Raw genomic sequence first — 22,812 nt, 5'->3', positions numbered from 1 at the left:
CACCACTCAAGAACTGGAACTAGTGTTAAACAACCATAATCAAGCAGCAACTTATGCATTGATAACTCAAGCTTCACTTTCTTTATTCCAGATACCTGCCCAACATATCATTAATGGAAAATGCTATGTTGGGCAGGTATTACCAGCATGCTGTTTCGGCTTACTCACATAGAAATAGATTCATTTAGGTAATCTTGCCAAGAACCGAACCACCAAGCTAAACTATATGCTAATTGTCCGTAGTTGACAATAGGCGTCCTGACAGAAGTGCGTTTGATACCAAGGTAGAGGATACCTTAAAGGATAATCCCTGTCACCAGTTTGAAGTGATCCACAAGTGGACAGGGGAGGTTTAGATGGACAGACCCTAGACTCCTTGATTATGATAGAGGGGACAAATCTACATATGTATGTAGGACTTAAGTCAATCCATTGCAAATAATCTTAGTGTGGTTTAGGTTGGTAGTGGCCCAATAACAAACTGAGAACAGTCATGAAAGAGCCAAAGGTGTTGGAAATCAATACCAAGGAGACACTGCTGCTGAGTTTCAAAAAGTTTAATAAGACTACTAAAGTCACATGACCAGGGTAACTTCTCCACTAGACACCACAGTTTGTCCCCTAGAGATTGTCTTGACATCAGCATCTCTTCCTGAAAAAGTGGCAGAATCATGAGGGGCATTTAAAAACCAAATTTTCATTGTTCCTGAAGTCAGTTTACAGCAAGCACTCACTTTTCCTAGCACAGTTTTGCTCACAGGAGCCAGAAGAGGGATGGCACACCGCTGTACTACAGTGGATGAAGATCTAACAGAGGGGGAAAAGGGTCAAGCCACAGAAACCACTATAAAAAGACTAATATTAAGGGTTCAGGCAAGGCTGTGGAGCATACGGTTTCCTGCAGAGGAGCCAGTGATGCTGGATCCACAAATGTGAACATCTTCACAACAAAGCGCTTGTAGTGGGTTGGGAACTGAAGACCAGAAGATCCAGCCACCGGAACCAGTGTGGTCAGGTAACGGTCATCCCGGTAAGGGCATCTGGAAGGCAAAGGGGCAGTCAGAAAGGCCTTACAGCACACTAGCTGGATGAAGACCAGCCTTACTCACCCATCGACCAGAAGGTCCCACTGGGGTAGACTGAGTGGACTGGGGGTTGATGTCGCCCAGCAACGTCCCAGCATCAGGACAATGTTGGGGTCAGTCCTCTCCAACACACGCACCTCAACAAACACCGGCTCCCGCAGGACTTTTGTGACCGGATAATCAGCGTCACTGTAGTAAGAGGTGTACGCCTCGTCCCCTGAGGAAGAACACAGCATTTAATCAGAAACTGCTGCAACCTGGAGTTGTAGAAAATCCTCCATACTTGGACAGATACTCGCCTTCTGCACAGCCTTTGGTGACACATTGACCATTTGCCAGTCTAAGCTCCACCCTGAGGGGTCCAGAAGCAGCTACTGGTGGAGGTGCAGGAACAGTGTTGACCTCCACAACCAGAGCTTCCACAGAAGTACCAGAGTACCTACACTGGAAGAGAAGCCTGGACAACAAACAGGGAGCATGTAGCATGAATGTTAATCTTTGACAAATGCTAGAGCATAAGTCACCTACTCAAAATGGCTGTCCCTTGTGATGGAACCAAGTGGTCCGACACCCACTTCATACGAGGAGGTCATCCTGTTTTCATACACCACATATCCACCCTCCTCCTGCAAATATTAACTGTTGGCATCCAGTCCATTCTAAGCAGAACAGAAGCACAAGCAGCTACTCACCATCATGCTTGTGCCACATGCAGTGACAGGGAACTGGTATATAGCAAAGGAAGGTGTGGATCCCACAGGACTGCAAGGTGGGTCGTTTCCACCCAGGAGACGGACTGAATCCAGGCTCAGTCGAGGCAGAGTAACATCTCTAGCCACCACTACCACAAACTGACCATCTCTTATACACTGGACAGTCACTGGAACAGGGTAAGAGAGCAGGTTATTGCTGAAGAGAAGTTTAACAGGAGCCCCTTTACATTGACTCAACACTCTTACCTGCCTTCCCATAGTAGCACTGCTGTCCATTAAAGCAGCAGTTGAGCGCTTCACACTCAGCACCACTGGTACCAGCTGGGCCACATTGGATCTGCTCATAATCAGCTACAGCACATTTGTCAAGGGGCTCTGCCTGCGCCACTGGCTGCTTAGACTGAACCTGCTGTTGAACCCACTGAGGAGACTGACTAGCTTGTTTCTGAACCTGCTGACTAGCTTGCTGTTGAACCCACTGAGGAGACTGACTAGCTTGTTTCTGAACCTGCTGACTAGCTTGCTGTTGAACCCACTGAGGAGGCTGACTAGCTTGTTTCTGAACCTGCTGATTAGCTTGCTGTTGAACCCACTGAGGAGGCTGTTGACCAACTTGCTTCTGAAGCCGCTGGTCAGTTTGCTGTAACATCAGAGCTTGAGGATTCTGGGGCAGATTACTCCACTGTGGAACAGCATGACAGAAAGCACAAAACCACACACAAAGTGCCAGAGACTGCACTGCACACCAACTTCCTGCCATTGTTCAACAGCTAGTCACACTGTTGAGATGCTCCCCTTTGGTCTTTTTGTATTCTACAGATTTTGGCTAATTAACGATAATCCCTCCCTCTTCATTAACAGTCATGATTCTCCAGACTTGCCCAAATAGGAGCTTAAGCTACCAGAAGATTCTCATTGGTTCTCAAAATTATGCATGTGATATTTCTTGATCCCAGTTGGTCAGATTCGTCATATTGAAGACAAGTAAAAAGGTTCATGCTCAGGTTTGCTACTGAAGCTTGCCCAAAGTACTTTGGGTAGATGTTTGGTTAAGCCGGGCATACACTGTGCGATTTTCGTCCCATTTCGAGCTGAATTCTGACTCGTGCGACTCTTTTTTGGGTCGGGCTGATTTTCAGGTTTATCGTGCGTCGTCTGTCGCGAGGTGTTCGTGCAGTGTACAGGGGGAAACGAGGGGCGATAAACCTCTCACGATCGGGAATCGGATGGTCGGATGAATTTCTGGCGTGTCAGTAATTCTGCTCGCCCCTCGAGAGGTTATCGCACAGTTGAAGCAAAGCCACGAACTAATTGCCCTATTTCCCCTCACTGCGCCTGCGCCAAAGCAGAAGTTCAACCATTTAATTTGTAAAAGCATTAAGGAAGAAAACGAAAAGAGCGAGATCTTTAATTATGTAGGCAGCTATCAAACAGCAGAAATTAAGTAAACTGTTGTGCCTCCAGTTTGTGTTGTGTATATCCAGTGCATCTTATTCATTTAGCTAGTTGATCATTAATTTAGCCTACTTGTTTTACTTTCACATTTTATTTTAATTTTAATTTTAATATTAATTAATATTTAACCTTGTCCATCTTGACACAATGTCATGTTGCAATGTGTTGTTTTTCTTCATGAAGGCGAGTCAGTGGATATCACGCAGTGCGCAAACGCAGTCTCAAATCCAGTCCATTATTCACTACAGAAAGTGGAAGTAAAATCTGACAAGCTTTCGGCGCATATTCTCAGACAACGAGAGATAAATGTAATTCAACAAACTGATAACGTAGCCTATTGCCTTATTTTCTTTCTTATTTATTTTCTTAATATTTCTATTTTGGTCCATATTGTAAAAAAAAATAGAAGAGAAGTAGGCCCATTTTGTGTTAAACAAGTTGTTTTTGGATAAATCTGCTCTTACTTTTCATTGAGACGGACATTATTATTGCAGTGTTCTGACATTATAATCATATAATTAGACCTATAATTCCTTGTTTAATCGGGCTAAATGTTTTTAAATAGTGAGGAGTAATCTATCTATTATTTTATTATGCAGTGTGTTGATTATGCATTATTGTTGGGGGGAGGGGGCAAATTAATGTAATATCAATTTAATAATAAAAGTAGGCTTACTCTAATAATAATAATAATTTTATACATAAATTCTAAATCCTCTTGATATCAATAGCTGATGCATTTACCTCTCTATAATACACCATGGTCTATCGTCTCCACGGGGGTTTATTGCGCATTTTTCACCCGTACAGTGTGAGCAGTCAAGATGCGCTCGACGGTCAGACCGACAGTGAGAGCACATCAATCGTGAGCTTTGGCTTTACATCGCATCTACTCGTACAGTGTGAGTAGGTAACCTTGCTGAAAACCCATAGAAATCGCACAGTGTATGCCCAGCTTTAGGCTTGTTTGAGATTAGCAAAATCTGCGCAGAACCGGTCACCGGGGATCAGCCCGAGATGCATGCCGGTTAGAAATGTGTCCAAGGGCGGCCCACCGTGCTCTGATGTCATGCTGACGTATGTCAAAAATCTCTCGCGATGGCAAGGCGGATGTGTCGGATTCTGCAGTCGAGCGCAGTTGCTCTCCACCGACTGCGCTGAACAAAAGCATGATGGGAAACGACTTGCTGACGACACAGCTAATGCTTATTGGTTTAAACAACCGTGATGTATAGTTCTTTTTTTTTAAATATTTGATTTTAAAACTCTGATATCATGTTTTTATGTGAATAAATTATGTGATTGTTGTCATATTAATAAAAATATATAAAAACATGTATGTAATTAAAATAAAAATGCTTGATAAGCAGGCCTTTCGAAAGGAAATAAATAACAAAAACTTTGGGTGTCTTGTTCATAATATTTATTTTCATATAAAAGCAACAGAACTGACATTACATCCAGTTTATCAGCAACAGAGCTCACGAGTGTGAATCCCGCGATATCCGCAACTGATCTCACAGGTGTCTGATCCACTACGAGAAGAGAGAACTGTCCGGCTTGCCTGCACTTTTTTCACTCCTCCCCTCACTGCAGCCGCCTAGGCTCGCCTTTATTTCAGGCGATGCAAGACGCATCTCAAACAAGCCTGTTCTCTCCACTTTGCTTGTAGACATGCTGAAATATTAACTAGCATTATATACCTGGTTTAAAACAATCTAAAGAGTAAGTACAATCTAATAATTCTGACATCATAATATTATCTAATTCTGTGAGGTAATACAGCCCAAATACAGAGCAAAATCTAGCAGAAATAGACTTCATACAATCAGACACCTAGAAGTTATTTGTAAAGCAATTTAAGAGCATGTGGGATAAATGAAAGTTAATGTCTTTTGGTTTTACTCCTGGGCAAGGCAAATTTCCTGCGCTGCCGTAGTAGATAACTATGTGTAGGATTGTCCTTAATTAATTGAGTAAAAGTACATAAGGTGGCTTCGGCCATGTCTGTAATTTTTAAAGTAAAAATTCCCCCACAAATTACCTCCCATATTTCTCCAAACACCAAGGTCCAGTGATAATTGTAGTCTCGTGCGAATCGGCATCTCTGTGATTTGGCCAGGATTAGGCGGATCGTACATAATTTTTGCAAGGTTTTTGTTTCCTGTGTGCATTTCTGTCTTTATCTTTCATGAAGACTCCTGCTGTCTGTGTTCACTTCAGTTTTTAATTGTAGTTTCTGTTCTCTAACTGAACGAAACTATTTTTATTACTATAAAACTATCAAAATGACATTGATACATATGACTGTTTATGATTTCATACAGCTATATCTATAACGGGAAAAAAAACATTTACAAGTCTTGACATCATATCCAGGAGATAAGTCTGTAAATTTGAGTAAAATCATAGCCTTTGCTTATCCTGTGTGAATGTGCCACGCAAAACTCAGATGTGGTAGCCTAGAAATCTAGACGCACACTAGTGGCAGAAAATTTAATCTGCCCGCAAGTGTCGTCTAGGAACTCTCAATACCCTTCTGAGCTGTATTCCCCTAACTCTTGTCGGACCAATCACATCGTGTATGAAGTCGGTGGGCGGGGCCATAATGATGACGGCCGAGTTGCGTTTGCGTGCTTCTAGTAAACACAGAAACTGGCGAACGGCGGCGGTCTTTCGACTAAGCTTTGACCGCGATTCTGGAAGACTTGGAGTTAAGCTTTTCTCTGAGAAAAGAACGGCACTGAAGTCATTCTTAAAAAGGGAAGATGTGTTCGGGGTTTTGCTGACCGGATACAGCGAATGTTTAATCTATCAACAAGCTCTGCTTCACCTTCGTTGCTCCGGTTGGTGTAGCGCTATCCTATCGCGTGCAGAGGGAGTTTAAAAGACAACCGTTTATCCCGCCCCTTGGATTGAGCCCTGTCTATGGTGAGTTTCCAGACCAAACATCTTGATGTGGGTCTGGCTTGTCAGGCTACAGATGTGGGGGGAGTAATTTCTAAATCACAGAGGTCCCTAGATAATACTAATCCCCTGAGAATAGGGCTAAAGAAAGTAAAGTCTAGGACATACTTTTGTAATCATATACTTAATGTGAGCATCCCATGATCGGAAGATATATCAAATCCCACGGTCTTCGTTCCATTTATTGCCAATGTAAACTCCAGTCCCCATTAGAGATCTTTAAAGATTATTAAAGATAGTTTGCACGGATGAAGGTTTACCACAAGACTATGGACAACAGGCATGCACATCAGCATGAGGGGAATAACAGTCCACACCAGCAGGTGGTGGTAACATTCACCACTCAAGAACTGGAACTAGTGTTAAACAACCATAATCAAGCAGCAACTTATGCATTGATAACTCAATCTTCACTTTCTTTATTCCAGATGGCATATCATTCATGGAAAATGCTATGCTGGGCAGGTATTGCCATCATGCTATTTTGGCTTACTCACATAGAAATATATTCATTTAGGTAATCTGGGTAAGGGCAACAGGCTTGTTGCCTAAGGCTTTGATATTATTAGCAGCATGCTTAGGCTTTCATTAGTTGTGATTGGGGGGGGGGGATATCAGCATTAGTTTTGGGGGTTTAATCACTGCCCTCATCCAATGCACCAGGAATTCTTGCCAAGAACAGAACCACCAAGCTAAACTATATGCTAATTGTCCGTAGTTGACAATAGGCGTCCTGCCAGAAGTGCGTTTGATACCAAGGTAGAGGATACCTTAAAGGATAATCCCTGTCGCCAGTTTGAAGTGATCCACAAGTGGACAGGGGAGGTTTAGATGGACAGACCCTAGACTCCTTGATTATGATAGAGGGGACAAATCTACATATGTATGTAGGACTTAAGTCAATCCATTGCAAATAATCTTAGTGTGGTTTAGGTTGGTAGTGGCCCAATAACAAACTGAGAACAGTCATGAAAGAGCCAAAGGTGTTGGAAATCAATACCAAGGAGACACTGCTGCTGAGTTTCAAAAAGTTTAATAAGACTACTAAAGTCACATGACCAGGGTAACTTCTCCACTAGACACCACAGTTTGTCCACTAGAGATCATCTTGACGGCAACATCTCTTCCTGAAAAAGAAGTGGCAGAATCATGAGGGGCATTTAAAAACCAAATTTTCATTGTTCCTGAAGTCAGTTTACAGCAAGCACTCACTTTTCCTAGCGCAGCTTTGCTCACAGGAGCCAGAAGAGGGATGGCACACCGCTGTACTACAGTGGATGAAGATCTAACAGAGGGGGAAAAGGGTCAAGCCACAGAAACCACTATAAAAAGACTAATATTAAGGGTTCAGGCAAGGCTGTGGAGCATACGGTTTCCTGCAGAGGAGCCAGTGATGCTGGATCCACAAATGTGAACATCTTCACAACAAAGCGCTTGTAGTGGGTTGGGAACTGAAGACCAGAAGATCCAGCCACCGGAACCAGTGTGGTCAGGTAACGGTCATCCCGGTAAGGGCATCTGGAAGGCAGAGGGGCAGTCAGAAAGGCCTTACAGCACACTAGCCGGATGAAGACCAGCCTTACTCACCCGTCGACCAGAAGGTCCCACTGGGGTAGACTGAGTGGACTGGGGGTTGATGTCGCCCAGCAATGTCCCAGCATCAGGACAATGTTGGGGTCAGTCCTCTCCAAAACACGCACCTCAACAAACACCGGCTCCCGCAGGACTTTGGTGACCGGATAATCAGCGTCACTGTAGTAAGAGGTGTACGCCTCGTCCCCTGAGGAAGAACACAGCATTTAATCAGAAACTGCTGCAACCTGGAGTTGCAGGAAATCATCCATACTTGGACAGACAGTTACCTTCTGCACAGCCTTTGGTGACACATTGACCATTTGCCAGTCTAAGCTCCACCCTGAGGGGTCCAGAAGCAGCTACTGGTGGAGGTGCAGGAACAGTGTTGACCTCCACAACCAGAGCTTCCACAGAAGTACCAGAGTACCTACACTGGAAGAGAAGCCTGGACAACAAACAAGGAGCATGTAGCATGAATGTTAATCCTTGACAAATGCTACAAGTGTAAAAATCACCTACTCAAAATGGCTGTCCCTTATGATGGAACCAAGTGGTCCGACACCCACTTCATAAGAGGAGGTCATCCTGTTTTCATACACCACATTTCCACCATCCTCCTGCAAATAGTAACTGTTGGCATCCAGTCCATTCTAAGCAGAACAGAAGCACAAGCAGCTACCCACCATCATGCTCGTGCCACATGCAGTGACAGGGAACTGGTATATAGCAAAGGAAGGTGTGGATCCCACAGGACTGCAAGGTGGGTCATTTCCACCCAGGAGACGGACTGAATCCAGGCTCAATCGAGGCAGAGTAACGTCTCTAGCCACCACTACCACAAACTGACCATCTCTTATACACTGGACAGTCACTGGAACAGGGTAAGAGAGAAGGTTATTGCTGAAGAGAAGTTTAACAGGAGCCCCTTTACACTGACTCAACACTCTTACCTGCCTTCCCATAGTAGCACTGCTGTCCGTTAATGCAGCAGTTGAGCGCTTCACACTCAGCACCACTGGTACCAGCTGGGCCACATTGGATCTGCTCATAATCAGCTACAGCACATTTGTCAAGAGGCTCTGCCTGTGCCACTGGCTGCTTAGACTGAACCTGCTGTTGAACCCACTGAGGAGACTGACTAGCTTGCTTCTGAACCTGCTGATTAGCTTGCTGTTGAACCCACTGAGGAGACTGACTAGCTTGCTTCTGAACCTGCTGATTAGCTTGCTGTTGAACCCACTGAGGAGACTGACTAGCTTGCTTCTGAACCTGCTGATTAGCTTGCTGTTGAACCCACTGAGGAGACTGACTAGCTTGCTTCTGAACCTGCTGATTAGCTTGCTGTTGAACCCACTGAGGAGACTGTTGCCCAACTTGCTTCTGAAGCCGCTGGTCAGTTTGCTGTAACATCAGAGCTTGAGGATTCTGGGGCAGATTACTCCACTGTGGAACAGCATGACAGAAAGCACAAAACCACACACAAAGTGCCAGAGACTGCACTGCACACCAACTTCCTGCCATTGTTCAACAGCTAGTCACACTGTTGAGAAGCTGCCCTTTGGTCTTTTTGTATTCTACAGATTTTGGCTAATTAACGATAATCCCTCCCTCTTCATTAACAGTCATGATTCTCCAGACTTGCCCAAATAGGAGCTTAAGCTACCAGAAGATTCTCATTGGTTCTCAAAATTATACGCATGTGATATTTCTTGATCCCAGTTGGTCAGATCCGTCATATTGAAGACAAGTAAAAAGGTTCATGCTCAGGTTTGCTACTGAAGCTTGCCCAAAGTACTTTGGGTAGATGTTTGGTTCTCTCCGCTTTGCTTGTAGACATGCTGAAATTAGGGATGGGCAGGCCGAGGCTTCGTGAAGCACTGAAACAGTTGAAGCAAATGTGCCGAAGCTTCGAAACAACACCCGACACCCGTCTCCATGACGCCATCTAGTGGACACTTGCATGTATTGATCTGAAATAACCTTGACAGTGATCTACTACTGTATTTTAAAAACAAAACAAAAAGCACGTTTTTAATATCTGGCTCACAACTACTTGGTTTTGTAACCTGTTGCCTCCTCATTGTAAATAACTTTAGTTTTTAGTTTTTTTGTCATGAAAAATTAAGATTATTAAAAGAAATAAAGCCACAATGTGTCATTTGTGTCAATTGTGTCAATGTGTCAATTTTTATTCAAAAATTTGAATTGCTCTGCTGGGGAAGGACAACTTTTAGTTAGTCAATTTTATATGTATTTATTATATATATATAATTTCTCCAACCTTTGAAAAAAAATATCTTACAAGACGGGACACATTTTGCTAGCATGCACAAATATTTTTTAGCTGAAAATTAAGTTAATAGATCATGCATTCTGGGCCAATACAAGACACAATACACACATCTCACTTTATGTGGTGTTTCCAAATGGAAACGGTCCCACACCATAACCTATGTAGTAGGCTACGACATCTCTTATGTGGAGCCTCCATATCACTTAAGAATATCTTCTATATCTATAATTCTATATATTATATATTATATATCTATAATTCTAATTTAGCCTATATCTATCATAACTCTCTGACGCTGTCTATACCTATCAGTCAATATATCATTTAAATCTAGCCTAAATATAACTAACCAAAGTGCACTATACATCTCACTTGTAAAATCTACACAAAATGTATCTTCTCTCACAAATCCCATTAAGTGAAGATGGATTAACTTCACTTTTAAACTGTGGGAATGAGGTTCATTCAGATGTGTGACTGTGTGGTTTGTTCCCGCCCCTTTTAATCAAAGCAGTTTCGAAAGGCGCACCTGATGAAACACTTCGGTGCTTCGTTTAGCGGTAGTCACGTGACATGGGTATCGAATCAAATGGACTGCATTTATGGACTGCATTTATATAGCGCTTTTATCCAAAGCGCTTTACATTTTTGCCTCACATTCACCCATTCATACACCGACGGTGAAGTCAGCCATGTAAGGCGCCATCCAGCTCGTCGGGAGCAGCTGGGGTTGGGTGTCTTGCTCATGGACACCTCGACACTTGGTCAGGTGGAACCGGGGATTGAACCACCAACATTCTGGTTTGTAGACAACCTACATGAGCCACTGCCGCCCCACAGAATCACAGCTTGGAGCAGTGTTTCGAAGCATCTCCGCTTCAGGATCTCACACAGCATCGAAACGTCAGGTTCGCGTCAGCCATCCCTAGCTGAAATATTAACTAGCATTACAATCTAAACAATCTAAAGAGTAAGTACAATCTAATAATTTTGACATCATAATATTATCTAATTCTGTGAGGTAATAGGCTACAGCCAAATACAGAGCAAAAAATAGCAGAAATAGACTTCATACAATCAGACACCTAAAAGTTATTTGTAAAGCAATTTAAGTGCATGTGGGATAAATGAAAGTTAATGTCTTTTGGTTTTACTCCTGGGCAAGGCAAATTTCCTGCGCTGTCGTAGTAGATAACTAGGTGTAGGATTGTCCTTAATTAATTTAGTAAAAGTACATAAGGTGGCTTCGGCGATGTCTGTAATTAGTAAAGTAAAAATTCCCCCACAAATTACCTACCATATTTCTCCAAACACCAAGGTCCAGTGATAATTGTAGTCTCGTGCGAATCGGCATCTCTGATTTGGCCAGGATTAGGCAGATCGTACATCATTTTTGCAAGTTTTTTTTTTTCCTGTGTGCATTTCTGTCTTTATCTTTCACGAAGACTCCTGCTGTCTGCGTTCACTTCAGTTTTTAATTGTAGTTTCTGTTCCCTAACTGAACGGAAAAAAAATATATATTACTATAAAAATGACATTAATACATATGACTGTTTATGATTTCATACAGCTACACCTATAACGGAAACACATTTACAAGTCTTGACATCATATCTGGGAGATAACGCAGTAAATTTGAGTAAAATCAAAGGCTTTGCTTATCCTGTGTGAATGTGCCACTCAAAACTCAGATGTGGGGGAGTAATTTCTAAATCACAGAGGTCCCTAGATAATACTAATCCCCTGGGCCTGGTTTTTCAAAAGGTTTAATCCGGACTGAGAACAGTCATGAAAGAGCCAAAGGTGTTGGAAATCAATACCAAAGAGACACTGCTGCTGAGTTTCAAAATGTTTAATAAGACTACTGAAATCACATGACCAGGGTAACTTCTCCACTAGACACCACAGTTTGTCCACTAGAGATTGTCTTGACATCAGCATCTCTTCCTGGAAAAGAAGTGGCAGAATCATGAGGGGAATTTAAAAACCATGGAACCAATTCTCATGGTTCCTGAAGTCGGTTTACAGCAAGCACTCACTTTTCCTAGCGCAGCTTTGCTCACAGGAGCCAGAAGAGGGATGGCACACCGCTGTACTACAGTGGATGAAAATCTAACAGAGGGGAAAAGGGTCAAGCCAATGAAACCACTATAAAAAGACTAATATTAAGGGTTCAGGCAAGGCTGTGGAGCATACGGTTTCCTGCAGAGGAGCCAGTGATGCTGGATCCACAAATGTGAACATCTTCACAACAAAGCGCTTGTAGTGGGTTGGGAACTGAAGACCAGAAGATCCAGCCACCGGAACCAGAGTGGTCAGGTAACGGTCATCCTGGTAAGGGCATCTGGAAGGCAAAGGGGCAATCAGAAAGGCCTTACAGCACACTAGCCGGATGAAGACCAGCCTTACTCACCCATCGACCAGAAGGTCCCACTGGGGTAGACTGAGTGGACTGGGGGTTGATGTCGCCCAGCAACGTCCCAGCATCAGGACAATGTTGGGGTCAGTCCTCTCCAACACACGCACCTCAACAAACACCGGCTCCCGCAGGACTTTTGTGACGGGATAATCAGCGTCACTGTAGTAAGAGGTGTACGCCTCGTCCCCTGAGGAAGAACACGGCGTTTAAACAGAAACTGCTGCAACCTGGAGTTGGAGAAAATCATCCACACTTGGACAGACACTTGCCTTCTGCACAGCCTTTGGTGACACATTGACCATTTGCCAGTCTAAGCTCCACCCTGAGGGGTCCAGAAGCAGCTACTGGTGGAGGTGCAGGAACAGTGTTGACCTCCACAACCAGAGCTTCCACAGAAGTACCAGAGTACCTACACTGGAAGAGAAGCCTGGACAACAAACAGGGAGCTTGTAGCATGAATGTTAATCCTTGACAAATGCTACAAGTGTAAAAATCACCTACTCAAAATGGCTGTCCCTTGTGATGGAACCAAGTGGTCCAACACCCACTTCATACGAGGAGGTCATCCTGTTTTCATACACCACATATCCACCATCCTCCTGCAAATAGTAACTGTTGGCATCCAGTCCATTCTAAGCAGAACAGAAGCACAAGCAGCTACTCACCATCATGCTTGTGCCACACGCAGTGACAGGGAACTGGTATATAGCAAAGGAAGGTGTGGATCCCACAGGACTGCAAGGTGGGTCATTTCCACCCAGGAGACGGACTGAATCCAGGCTCAAGCGAGGCAGAGTAACATCTCTAGCCACCACTACCACAAACTGACCATCTCTTATACACTGGACAGTCACTGGAACAGGGTAAGAGAGCAGGTTATTGCTGAAGAGAAGTTTAACAGGAGCCCCTTTACATTGACTCAACACTCTTACCTGCCTTCCCATAGTAACACTGCTGTCCGTTAAAGCAGCAGTTGAGCGCTTCACACTCAGCACCACTGGTACCAGCTGGGCCACATTGGATCTGCTCAAAATCAGCTACAGCACATTTGTCAAGGGGCTCTGCCTGAACCACTGGCTGCTTAGACTGAACCTGCTGTTGAACCTGCTGACTAGCTTGCTTCTGAACCTGCTGATTAGCTTGCTGTTGAACCCACTGAGGAGACTGTTGACTAGCTTGCTTCTGAACCTGTTGACTAGCTTGCTGTTGAACCCACTGAGGAGACTGTTGACTAGCTTGCTTCTGAACCTGTTGACTAGCTTGCTTCTGAACCTGTTGACTAGCTTGCTGTTGAACCCACTGAGGAGGCTGTTGACCAACTTGCTTCTGAAGCCGCTGGCCAGTTTGCTGTAACATCAGAGCTTGAGGATTCTGGGGCAGATTACTCCACTGTGGAACAGCATGACAGAAAGCACAAAACCACACACAAAGTGCCAGAGACTGCACTGCACACCAACTTCCTGCCATTGTTCAACAGCTAGTCACACTGTTGAGATGCTCCCCTTTGGTCTTTTTGTATTCTACAGATTTTGGCTAATTAACGATAATCCCTCCCTCTTCATTAACAGTCATGATTCTCCAGACTTGCCCAAATAGGAGCTTAAGCTACCAGAAGATTCTCATTGGTTCTCAAAATGATGCATGTGATATTTCTTGATCCCAGTGGGTCAGATTCGTCATATTGAAGACAAGTAAAAAGGTTCATGCTCAGGTTTGCTACTGAAGCTTGCCCAAAGTACTTTGGTTAGATGTTTGGTTCTCTCTGCTTTGTTTGTAGTCATGCTGAAATAGTAACTAGCACTATATACCTGGTTTTAAGCAATTTAAAGAGCAAGTACAATCTAATAATTCTGACATAATATTATTATCTAATTCTGTGAGGTAATACAGCCCAAATACATAGAAAAAAATAGCAGAAATAGACTTCATACAATCAGACACCCAAAAGTTATTTGTGAAGCAATTTAAGTGCATGTGGAATGAAAGGAAGTTCATATCTTTTGGTTTTACTCCTGGGCAAGGCAGATTTCCTGCGCTGCCATAGTAGATAACTAGGTGTAGGATTGTCCTTAATTAATTTAGAAAAAGTACGTAAGGTTGATCGTTACGTCTCTCACTCAGCGATGGGAGTGTTGATGTCAGAATACCTTTTATCTGGCTGCAATGCTTTTGAACCCTCTCTAAAGGCTGCAACATACTCCACAAGAACAGAGAAAAAAGTTCTTGCTCCCAGGGCTGCGAGAACAAAATTACATCATTTTGTTCTCGCAGCCCTGGTTTCGGAGTTCTCGCAGCTTGTTCTCGATACATCGCCTGAGCAGAACTTTTTTCTTGCAGGCGTCCGAGAACTGTTATGTAATTGGTAATACATTTAAAGTGGGCGTGGTTAATGCGGAGAAACGCAGATGATCAGCACCTTCTTTTCTCGTGAAGTATGAATGTACTTGCCTGAACGAACTTTGTTCTTGTTCTTGCCACCTTGAGAAAATGAACAAATTACTTGTTCTTGCAGAGTATGTTCCAAGCTTAACTCATCAGAGAGACTTTTAGGTAATCCCCCCAATACTGGGCTCGCATTCTCATTTGTGTTAAAACATCACAAGGGAGACCCGCTTTTTTAGCAATACAAAGAAAGTAGATTCTAGGATGCACTTTTGTAATCATGTACTTAATGTGGACTTCCCATGATTGTAAGAGATATGCATCTACCTATAGGAATACAATGCCTATTAGAACAATCATATATAAGATCCTTCAGTATTATCAGCCACAGTCGTGTTTCTCCAGAGCTAATAATCCCAATGTTGTCATCTGATGTGTCAGAGAAGCATATTGGAAGGGAAGACATCTTCACATTGAGTAAAGATTATTAAAGATAGTTTGCACAGATGAAGATTTACCACAAGACTATGGACAACAGGCGTGTACATCTGCATGAGGGGAATAACAGTCCACACCAGCAGGCTGTAGTTGCAATCACCACTCAAGAACTGGAACTGCTGTTAAACAACCATAATCAAGCAGCACCTCATTCATTGATAACTCAGTCTTCATTTTATTCCAGGTGGCATATCATTCATGGAAAATGCAGTGTTGCTTTAGCTTCATGTATTGGCATCATGCTTGCTGTTTTGGCAATTGATTTGTTTAGGTCATCTGGGTAAGGACAACATGCTTGTTGCTTTCGATATTATCGGCAGCATGCTTGTGGCTCTCATTATTTGTGATTGGGGAATATCAGTATTGTTTTTTGGGAGGCTTGTCACTGCTCTCCCTGCTCTCATCCATGATGCACAGGGAGTTCTTGCCCAGAACACAACCATACCGCCAATCTAAACTATATGCTAATTGTCTATCATCTTTGACGATAGTGGTCCTAGAGGAACTTTCTAATTCAACCCATTGCAAATAAAATCTTTGTAGTTTAGGTTAGTAGTGGCCCAATAAAGCAAACTGAGAACAGTCATGAAAGTGCCAATGGTGTTGGAAATCGATACCAAAGAGACACAATGCTGAGTTAAGAAGTTTATTAAGACCACTAAAGTCACATACTCCACATAGTGGGGTAACTTCACTAGACACCACAGTTTTTCCACTAGAGATTGTCTTGATGTCAGCATCTCTTCCTGGAAAAAAAGTGGTAGAATTGTGAGGGGCATTTAAAAAACAAATTCTCACGGTTCCTAAAATCAGTCTACAGCAAGCACTCACTTTTCCTAGTGCAGCTTTGCTCACAGGAGCCAGAAGAGGGATGGCACACCGCTGTACTACAGTGGATGAAGATCTAACAGAGGGGGAAAAGGGTCAAGCCACAGAAACCACTATAAAAAGACTAATATCAAGGATTCAGGCAAGGCTGTGGAGCATACTGTTTCCTGCAGAGGAGCCAGTGATGCTAGATCCACAAATGTGAACATCTTCACAACAAAGCACTTGTAGTGGGTTGGGAACTAAAGACCAGAAGATCCAGCCACCGGAACCAGTGTGGTCAGGTAATGGTCATCCCGGTAAGGGCATCTGGAAGGCAAAGGGGCAGTCAGAAAGGCCTTACAGCACACTAGCCGGATGAAGACCAGCCTTACTCACCCATCGACCAAAAGGTCCCACTGGGGTAGACTGAGTGGACTGGGGGTTGATGTTGCTCAGCAACGTCCCAGCATCAGGACAACGTTGGGGTCAGTCCTCTCCAACATGTGCACCTCAACAAACAGGCACCCGCAGGACTTTTGTGACCGGATAATCAGCGTCACTGTAGTAAGATGTGTACGCCTCGTCCCCTGAGGAAGAACACAGCGTTTAAACAGAAACTGCTGCAACTGATGTTTGAACCGGCTCGTTTAGTTCCTTTTGAGTCCTGCGATATCCTCTGCAAACTTCGACAGATGTTTGCACAGGCTTGTTCGGTTCCTTTTGAGTCCTGAAATATCCTCTGCAAACTTCGACAGATTTTTGAACCGGCTTGTTCGGTTCCTTTTGAGTCCTGAAATATCCTCTGCAAACTTCGACAGATGTTTGCACGGGCTTGTGCGGTTCCTTTTGAGTCCTGAAATATCCACGGCAAACATCGACAGATTTTTGAATCGGCTTGTGCGGTTCCTTTTGAGTCCTGGGATATCCTCTGTGAATTTCAGCAGATGTTTGAACCGGCTCGTTCCGTTTCTTTTGAGTCCGGAAATATCCTCTGCAAACTTCAACAGATGTTAGAACCGGCTCGTTCGATTCCTTCTGAGTCCTGGGATATCCTCTGCAAACTTTGATAGATGTTTGAACCGGCTCGGTCGGTTCCTTTTGAGTCCTGGCATATCCTCTGCAAACTTCAACAGATGTTAGAACCGGCTGTTTCAGTTCTTTTTTAGTCGGAGGTGCTAGTTTAGCTTGAACTAGAACTCGCCAGGAACAACTGTGTCTAAAGTGCTGGAAAAGAGAGTCAATAGTTTCTGTTGCAACATTGAGTTCCTTTAGGAGATTAAACTGATGTGGATTATTATGCATTAAGCAAACTTTAGTGGTAGGAATGATAGTTCTACCATATTTTTAACAAGGAGACGGCTAAATGAAGCATACACGATACTAGATAATGTGAGATGGCACAATATGAGATGGCATCGCTGTGAACACAGAATTTCAACGGCATCAACATTTATTCCATGTGACAATATTAGATCTAAAGTATGATTGCGGCAATGAGTGGGTCCTGACATGAGTTGCCAAACTTCAATAAAGTTTAGAATGTCTCTAAATGCCAATCCCAATGCATTTTTTCAGGGCTGTTACCACCATTGAGGTCCCTGAGGTACTGACCATTGTAATTTTTCGAAGCGCATATAATAAGGTTGTGAATTAAGTGCTTAATATCAAACAGGATTTATCATTTACACTACATAATATTACATAAAGCACCAAAACTTCAAAGGAATTACATTTGAAACTAGACTTCTGAGTAATACTGAAGATATTATTATAAATTACAGCAATACCTCCCCCTTTACCTTTCAGACGTGGCTCGTGTTTATAACTATAATCTTGGGGGTGGACTAATTTTAAGTAATATAGTCATCAGATTTTAGCCAGCTTTCTGTCAAACACAGCACAGCTAGATTATCTGTAATCATATCATTAACAATACGCACTCTTGGAGAAAGGGATAGAATATTCAGCAACCCAAGCTTTATGATGTGTTCATCTGTATTATAGCTGTTGTTTATTTGTTGGACATCAATACAATTTTTACTGTTGAATGGTTTTGATGGGTTTTTTTGTGTTGTATTTACTAATTCATGGAACAGACACAGTGTCTATGTGACAAGCTCTAGGTGAAAGAGTCTCTATGTCTTGGCACGGTTGGTTTAGCCATTTTTTCTGCTTCCTGACCTGGGCCCTAGTTGGTTAAGGTTTAGCTCTAAGAATATGAGCCAAAATACTAGAGAGAGAGAACGGCACCATCCCAGGAAGGATGGATACTATCTCTTTTCAACAGGTCAGGTCTGCCCCAAAAGCTTTTCCAATTGTCTATGAACCCTATGTTATTCTGCAGACACCACTTAGACAAACAGCCATTGAGTGATGATAGTCTGCTAAGTATCTCATCATTCCTTTTAATAGGGAGGGGACCTGAGCAAAAAACTGCATTTGACATCGTACTTGCAAGTTTACACACCTCTTTAATGTTAATTTTGGTGATCTCCGACTGGCGAAGTCGAACATCATTAGTGCCGACATGAATAATAATCTTAGAGTATTTATAATTAGCATTATTAGCCAAATTTGCTTTGATGTCAGATGCTCTGGCTCTTGGTAAACATGTGACTATGGTGGCTGGTGTCTCTATTTTCACGTTCCATGTAATAAAATCACCAATAACTAGAGCACTTTTAACAGGATCCCCAGTGGGGAGAACCTGTTTGATGTTCTAATTGGAATGTATTTTTTTTTATCCGCGCCCATGTCGTCACCCAGTTGCACGGGCTCTACAGCCGGAACCGAACAATGTACAGAGTTCACTAAGCTATTCGCATCCAAATCATTGTCTAAAGCGCTTACATTCTCACTACTCTCGAATGAAGTCTGGATGCGTGTCTCCAATTCTTAAGCCTGACTATCTCCCTGTATTGATCATGTGTGTAATCCTCACCTCAACAGAGAAGGCTGTGTTAAACATGTGACGGCAAAAAGACAGCAAGCACTGGGCTAGGCTAATAGGCTAGCAAAAACTATTTAGATTAACGATAATTTCAGATTTATTGTGATGACTAAATTATAGTGCAATATAAACAGCATGGAAAGAGAGTAAAACAGGGCTTATAAGGAGCAAATTCACTGGTAGACAGGAAACCGATGTGCATCCAGGGATGAGCATCCTGAAGAAGAAATTAGATGACTAACTTTTAAGGCTAGTCCAAACAGTTTATGGATCTGGCCAGTTATTTACGTGTTCTCAATTTCGCCCCAAAAAGTCTCTAGGAAATATGACTGATTCAAAGAACAAGCTAACATTTTAAGTTAATGATGTGACATTAAAATGGACAAATATCATAGAAGACCCAATTTTGAAATGTTTATTTCACAAACCTAATAAATACAGCAACATTTTCAACATATTCAGCTCTTTAAACCAGTTAAATGATTAAAATGGGATGTATTTTCTCAACACTTCGGACACAGTTTAACTTCCATGTTCTGTCTTTAATGGTGCAAGACATTTAAATAATATTAAAGAAGGTTTTTGCCCATAAGGCTGGATAAATATCATGCTCATGTTAATAAAGATCTCTTTCATGAGTGAAGCAGACACCTCCTATGATGTGACTGGGCCCTAGTGGTTTAATTTCACCTACTATTAAGAATTAAGAAAAACTGAACTAATCTGACAGGCTTTAGACCAGGGGTTTTCAACTCTGGACCTCATGTTCCTGCAGATTTTAGCTCCAATCCGAATCAAACACTGCAAATAAGCTTTTCTTACTTAGTATTTTGTCTTGTTTCTAGTCAAAATATCAAAAAAATCTTACATTAAGAAACATTTACTAGACAAGTAAATATTATTGTCTTGTCTTGGGAAAAATAACTCAAAATTATTGAGAAAAAAAATCTTGTTTTCTGTTTGAATTAAAAATTATTTTTCTCACCCCATTGGCAGATTATTTATCTTATTTTACGCAAAAACTCTCTTCATTTTGAGTTATTTTCCCAAAACAAGACAATTACTTTTTATTGTCTAGTAAATACTTCTTGTTTTAAGAGTTTTTAGATGTTTGGACTAGAAACAAGACAAAAATACTGAGTAAGAAGAGCAAATAAGATTTTTTTTTGCAGTGAACACACCTGAAGTCTTTAGGATTACTAGAAAGTTACAAGCAGTTGGAGCTCGGACTGGAGTGGAGAATCCCTGCTATTACAGACCAGGACTCGATCTGATATGCTTGAGTATTTACAGCATTCACCGACAGGCATCTGTGTAAGCAGACAGACTGGACGAGGTTATATCGGGAATGTTTTCTGAGAGTTTATTTCTCAGTGGAGAAGGCCCTCTTCATGAGCGGTGGAGGCGTCTTTCCTGCCTCATAGACTGAATCTGGTGGTGGAGAGCTGAGACAGCACCAATCTGGGATACGGCCTGTCTGGTTATAGTAATCTCTGGACACGGAGCGACTTCCTAAAATGTCCTGCAATGCTCCAAATATAGCACCTACACAGGAAGAAACAAAGCAACCTTGAGTAAATGGCAGAAAATTATATCATCCATCTTTTCTGCACTGCTAAAAATGCTCTTCTTACTTCGTAATTAGGGGCCAATTACCAATTGCAGCCGTTCCCGTTCTTTACTATTCTTCTTCCGCTCTTGAGTTTATGGCAGCCCATAGAACCGCTTGCGGGAAAGTAATGAAATTGGGCACACTGATAGAGGATAGTCCAAACTGTCAGTCTAGCAAATTTTGAGTCTCTAACTCAATCCCTCTAGCGCCACCACCTGTCCAAAGTTGCACTCATGTTTATGCTAATAACTTTTGAACCATAAGTGATAGAAACAAAATTCTTTCCTGAGATTCCTTGGCTCAAGCTGATTCGATTGCACCCTATGACGTCATGAAAATGTCCCCGCCATTTTGAATTTGTCAAAAAACATTCTTTTCGAACTCCTCAAAGGCCTTTGCTTTGATTCTCACAAACATTGAACCAGATCATCTTTAGGCTATGCCAACAAAAAGTTGATTCATCAAATAGTTTTTGATAAACATGCAAAAACATTTTACGTACCGGTTGCAAAAATACACTTAAGGCTGCATCTCCGCTACTCTTTATCATATTCAAACCAAACTTGGTACATGTGATCACAAGCATGACCTGAAGTGATGTGCAGCGTTTCGGCACAGTGCCACCTACTGGTTCGGAGATACAAAAATTGCTATTTTGGCTTATAACTTCTGATGGGTTTGTCCAAAAATCATAAAAGTTGTTTCGTTAGATTCGGGATGTCATACAGAGTCGAAAAATATTCAATTGTCCCATATAGCCATTTTAGGCATCAGCCATTTTTAATTTTGTCTAAAAATGCTATATTTTACGAATGCAGTAGCATATCGTTGTGTCTTCAGCACCATGCCCTGAAGGTACTCAAAAAGTTTCAGGGCAGCGCCATCTTGTGGTCAAAATGTATAACAATTTACAAAAAGGCTAATAACGTTTAAATAAATTAGCCTATAATAATGAAACTGGTCGTAATACATTCCTTGGCTACTGCTGAGAACATCGATAGCAATTTTTCCATATTTGGTAAAACTTCCTCTCCTCCATCTTGTTATTTGTTAAAAACCTACTTTTTCAAACTCCTCCAAGGCTGTTTGTCCGATTTTCACCAAAATGTAATCGTATCTTCAGACCATCCTGACAAAAAGTTATAGATTTCACATCAATAGATGAAATCGTTTGTGTTTGGCATGATGACTCTTAAGGTTGTATCTCTGCAATGTTTTGACATATTGACAACAAACTGTGCATGTGTCATTGTCACCTCACTCTGACCACACATCAATTTGGTCACAGCGCCACCTATTGGTCAAAAGTGATACATTATTCAGTCTTTTTTTTTACTTTATGTATAATTGTTTATCTATTTTGTCCAAGCTTAAGTTAATAGGTCTTTAATGCTTCATTGTTGCAGCTGGTCACTCCCAGCCATGTTGGTATGTCTTATTTTCTTCTTTGCGCTTGGCCCCGTAATTGCTGCTTGCAGCTATATTTTTGTCGTTAGGGGTTAGGATTTACAAATGCATTTACTAGATAAATAAAACGACAAAAGATATTTGTTCTTGTTTTGTTGAAAATAAAAATGAAGTGAGTTCTTGCTTAAAACAGGCAAAATGATCTGCCAATGGGGTGAGAGAAATAATCTTATTTCTGATTGAAATTGTTTTCTTGTTTCCGTCCCAAACAGAAACAAGATTATTTCTCTCACCCCATTGGCAGATCATTTTGCCTGTTTTAAGCAAAAACTCACTTCATTTAGATATTTTTCCTCAGAAAACAAGAAAAAATATCTCATGTCGTTTTACTGATCTAGTAAATGCATCTTGATTTAAGAATATTTAGATAATTGGACTGGAAACAAGAAAAGGAAGCCATGCTCACCTCCTAACCAGGCGGTGCAGTTGGGTTTGGCAGGTGGGCTGTGGATTCGGAAGCTTTTGGTAGCCAGAGCATCTCGGTACTTCGGCTTTTCCACCAGCGAGCGGATCTCAGCCAGGAGTCGGTGCAGGAATCCAGGCATCATGGCCGTTCCTCCAATTATCACCAAGTTCTCCGACAGAA

At 42.2% G+C, this 22,812-nt stretch overlaps 3 protein-coding genes across 6 annotated transcripts in view; all 3 read right to left on the bottom strand.

Annotated features, from left to right (window-relative positions):
• Nucleotides 1-542: 542 nt before the first annotated feature.
• Nucleotides 543-2,584, bottom strand: LOC137041743 (zona pellucida sperm-binding protein 4-like). 3 transcript variants are annotated; one of them, XM_067418357.1, is made up of 9 exons: nucleotides 2,250-2,584; nucleotides 2,045-2,204; nucleotides 1,778-1,965; nucleotides 1,614-1,711; nucleotides 1,385-1,542; nucleotides 1,110-1,302; nucleotides 893-1,040; nucleotides 735-807; nucleotides 543-652 (listed from the first exon to the last, which is right to left on the bottom strand). In XM_067418357.1, exons 1-9 carry the CDS (start codon nucleotides 2,556-2,558, stop codon nucleotides 576-578), a joined length of 1,404 nt encoding a protein of 467 aa, XP_067274458.1. In that variant the 5' UTR covers nucleotides 2,559-2,584; the 3' UTR covers nucleotides 543-575. The 3 variants fall into 3 exon arrangements, with proteins under 3 accessions (XP_067274458.1, XP_067274459.1, XP_067274457.1); XM_067418358.1 differs by having other exon boundaries at nucleotides 2,307-2,584; XM_067418356.1 differs by having other exon boundaries at nucleotides 2,045-2,584.
• Nucleotides 2,585-7,237: 4,653 nt separating this feature from the next.
• LOC137041741 (zona pellucida sperm-binding protein 4-like) lies at nucleotides 7,238-13,996 on the bottom strand. 2 transcript variants are annotated; one of them, XM_067418354.1, is made up of 9 exons: nucleotides 13,618-13,996; nucleotides 8,746-9,160; nucleotides 8,479-8,666; nucleotides 8,315-8,412; nucleotides 8,083-8,240; nucleotides 7,808-8,000; nucleotides 7,591-7,738; nucleotides 7,433-7,505; nucleotides 7,238-7,347 (listed from the first exon to the last, which is right to left on the bottom strand). In XM_067418354.1, the coding sequence occupies exons 1-9, from the start codon at nucleotides 13,972-13,974 to the stop codon at nucleotides 7,271-7,273; spliced, it is 1,707 nt and encodes a 568-aa protein (XP_067274455.1). In that variant the 5' UTR covers nucleotides 13,975-13,996; the 3' UTR covers nucleotides 7,238-7,270. The 2 variants fall into 2 exon arrangements, with proteins under 2 accessions (XP_067274455.1, XP_067274456.1); XM_067418355.1 differs by lacking the exons at nucleotides 7,238-7,347; nucleotides 7,433-7,505; nucleotides 7,591-7,738; ... (3 more) ...; nucleotides 8,479-8,666; nucleotides 8,746-9,160 and adding exons at nucleotides 11,926-12,035; nucleotides 12,128-12,200; nucleotides 12,285-12,432; ... (2 more) ...; nucleotides 13,009-13,106; nucleotides 13,173-13,360 and having other exon boundaries at nucleotides 13,440-13,996.
• Nucleotides 13,997-19,548: 5,552 nt separating this feature from the next.
• actr10 (actin related protein 10) overlaps nucleotides 19,549-22,812 on the bottom strand; it is a 24,719-nt gene continuing 21,455 nt past the window's right edge. The window contains exons 12-13 of the mRNA XM_067418353.1: nucleotides 22,633-22,812; nucleotides 19,549-20,692 (exon numbers count right to left, since the gene is read on the bottom strand). The exon at nucleotides 22,633-22,812 is cut by the window's right edge and continues 22 nt beyond it. Coding sequence (XP_067274454.1) covers nucleotides 20,511-20,692; nucleotides 22,633-22,812 — 362 coding nt within the window. The 3' untranslated portion in view covers nucleotides 19,549-20,510. The remainder of the gene's footprint in view (nucleotides 20,693-22,632) is intronic.

Source organism: Pseudorasbora parva, chromosome 15 (genome assembly GCF_024679245.1).
Source record: "Pseudorasbora parva isolate DD20220531a chromosome 15, ASM2467924v1, whole genome shotgun sequence".
Classification (NCBI taxonomy): domain Eukaryota; kingdom Metazoa; phylum Chordata; class Actinopteri; order Cypriniformes; family Gobionidae; genus Pseudorasbora; species Pseudorasbora parva.
This window is presented reverse-complemented; position numbering and strand designations above follow the sequence as displayed.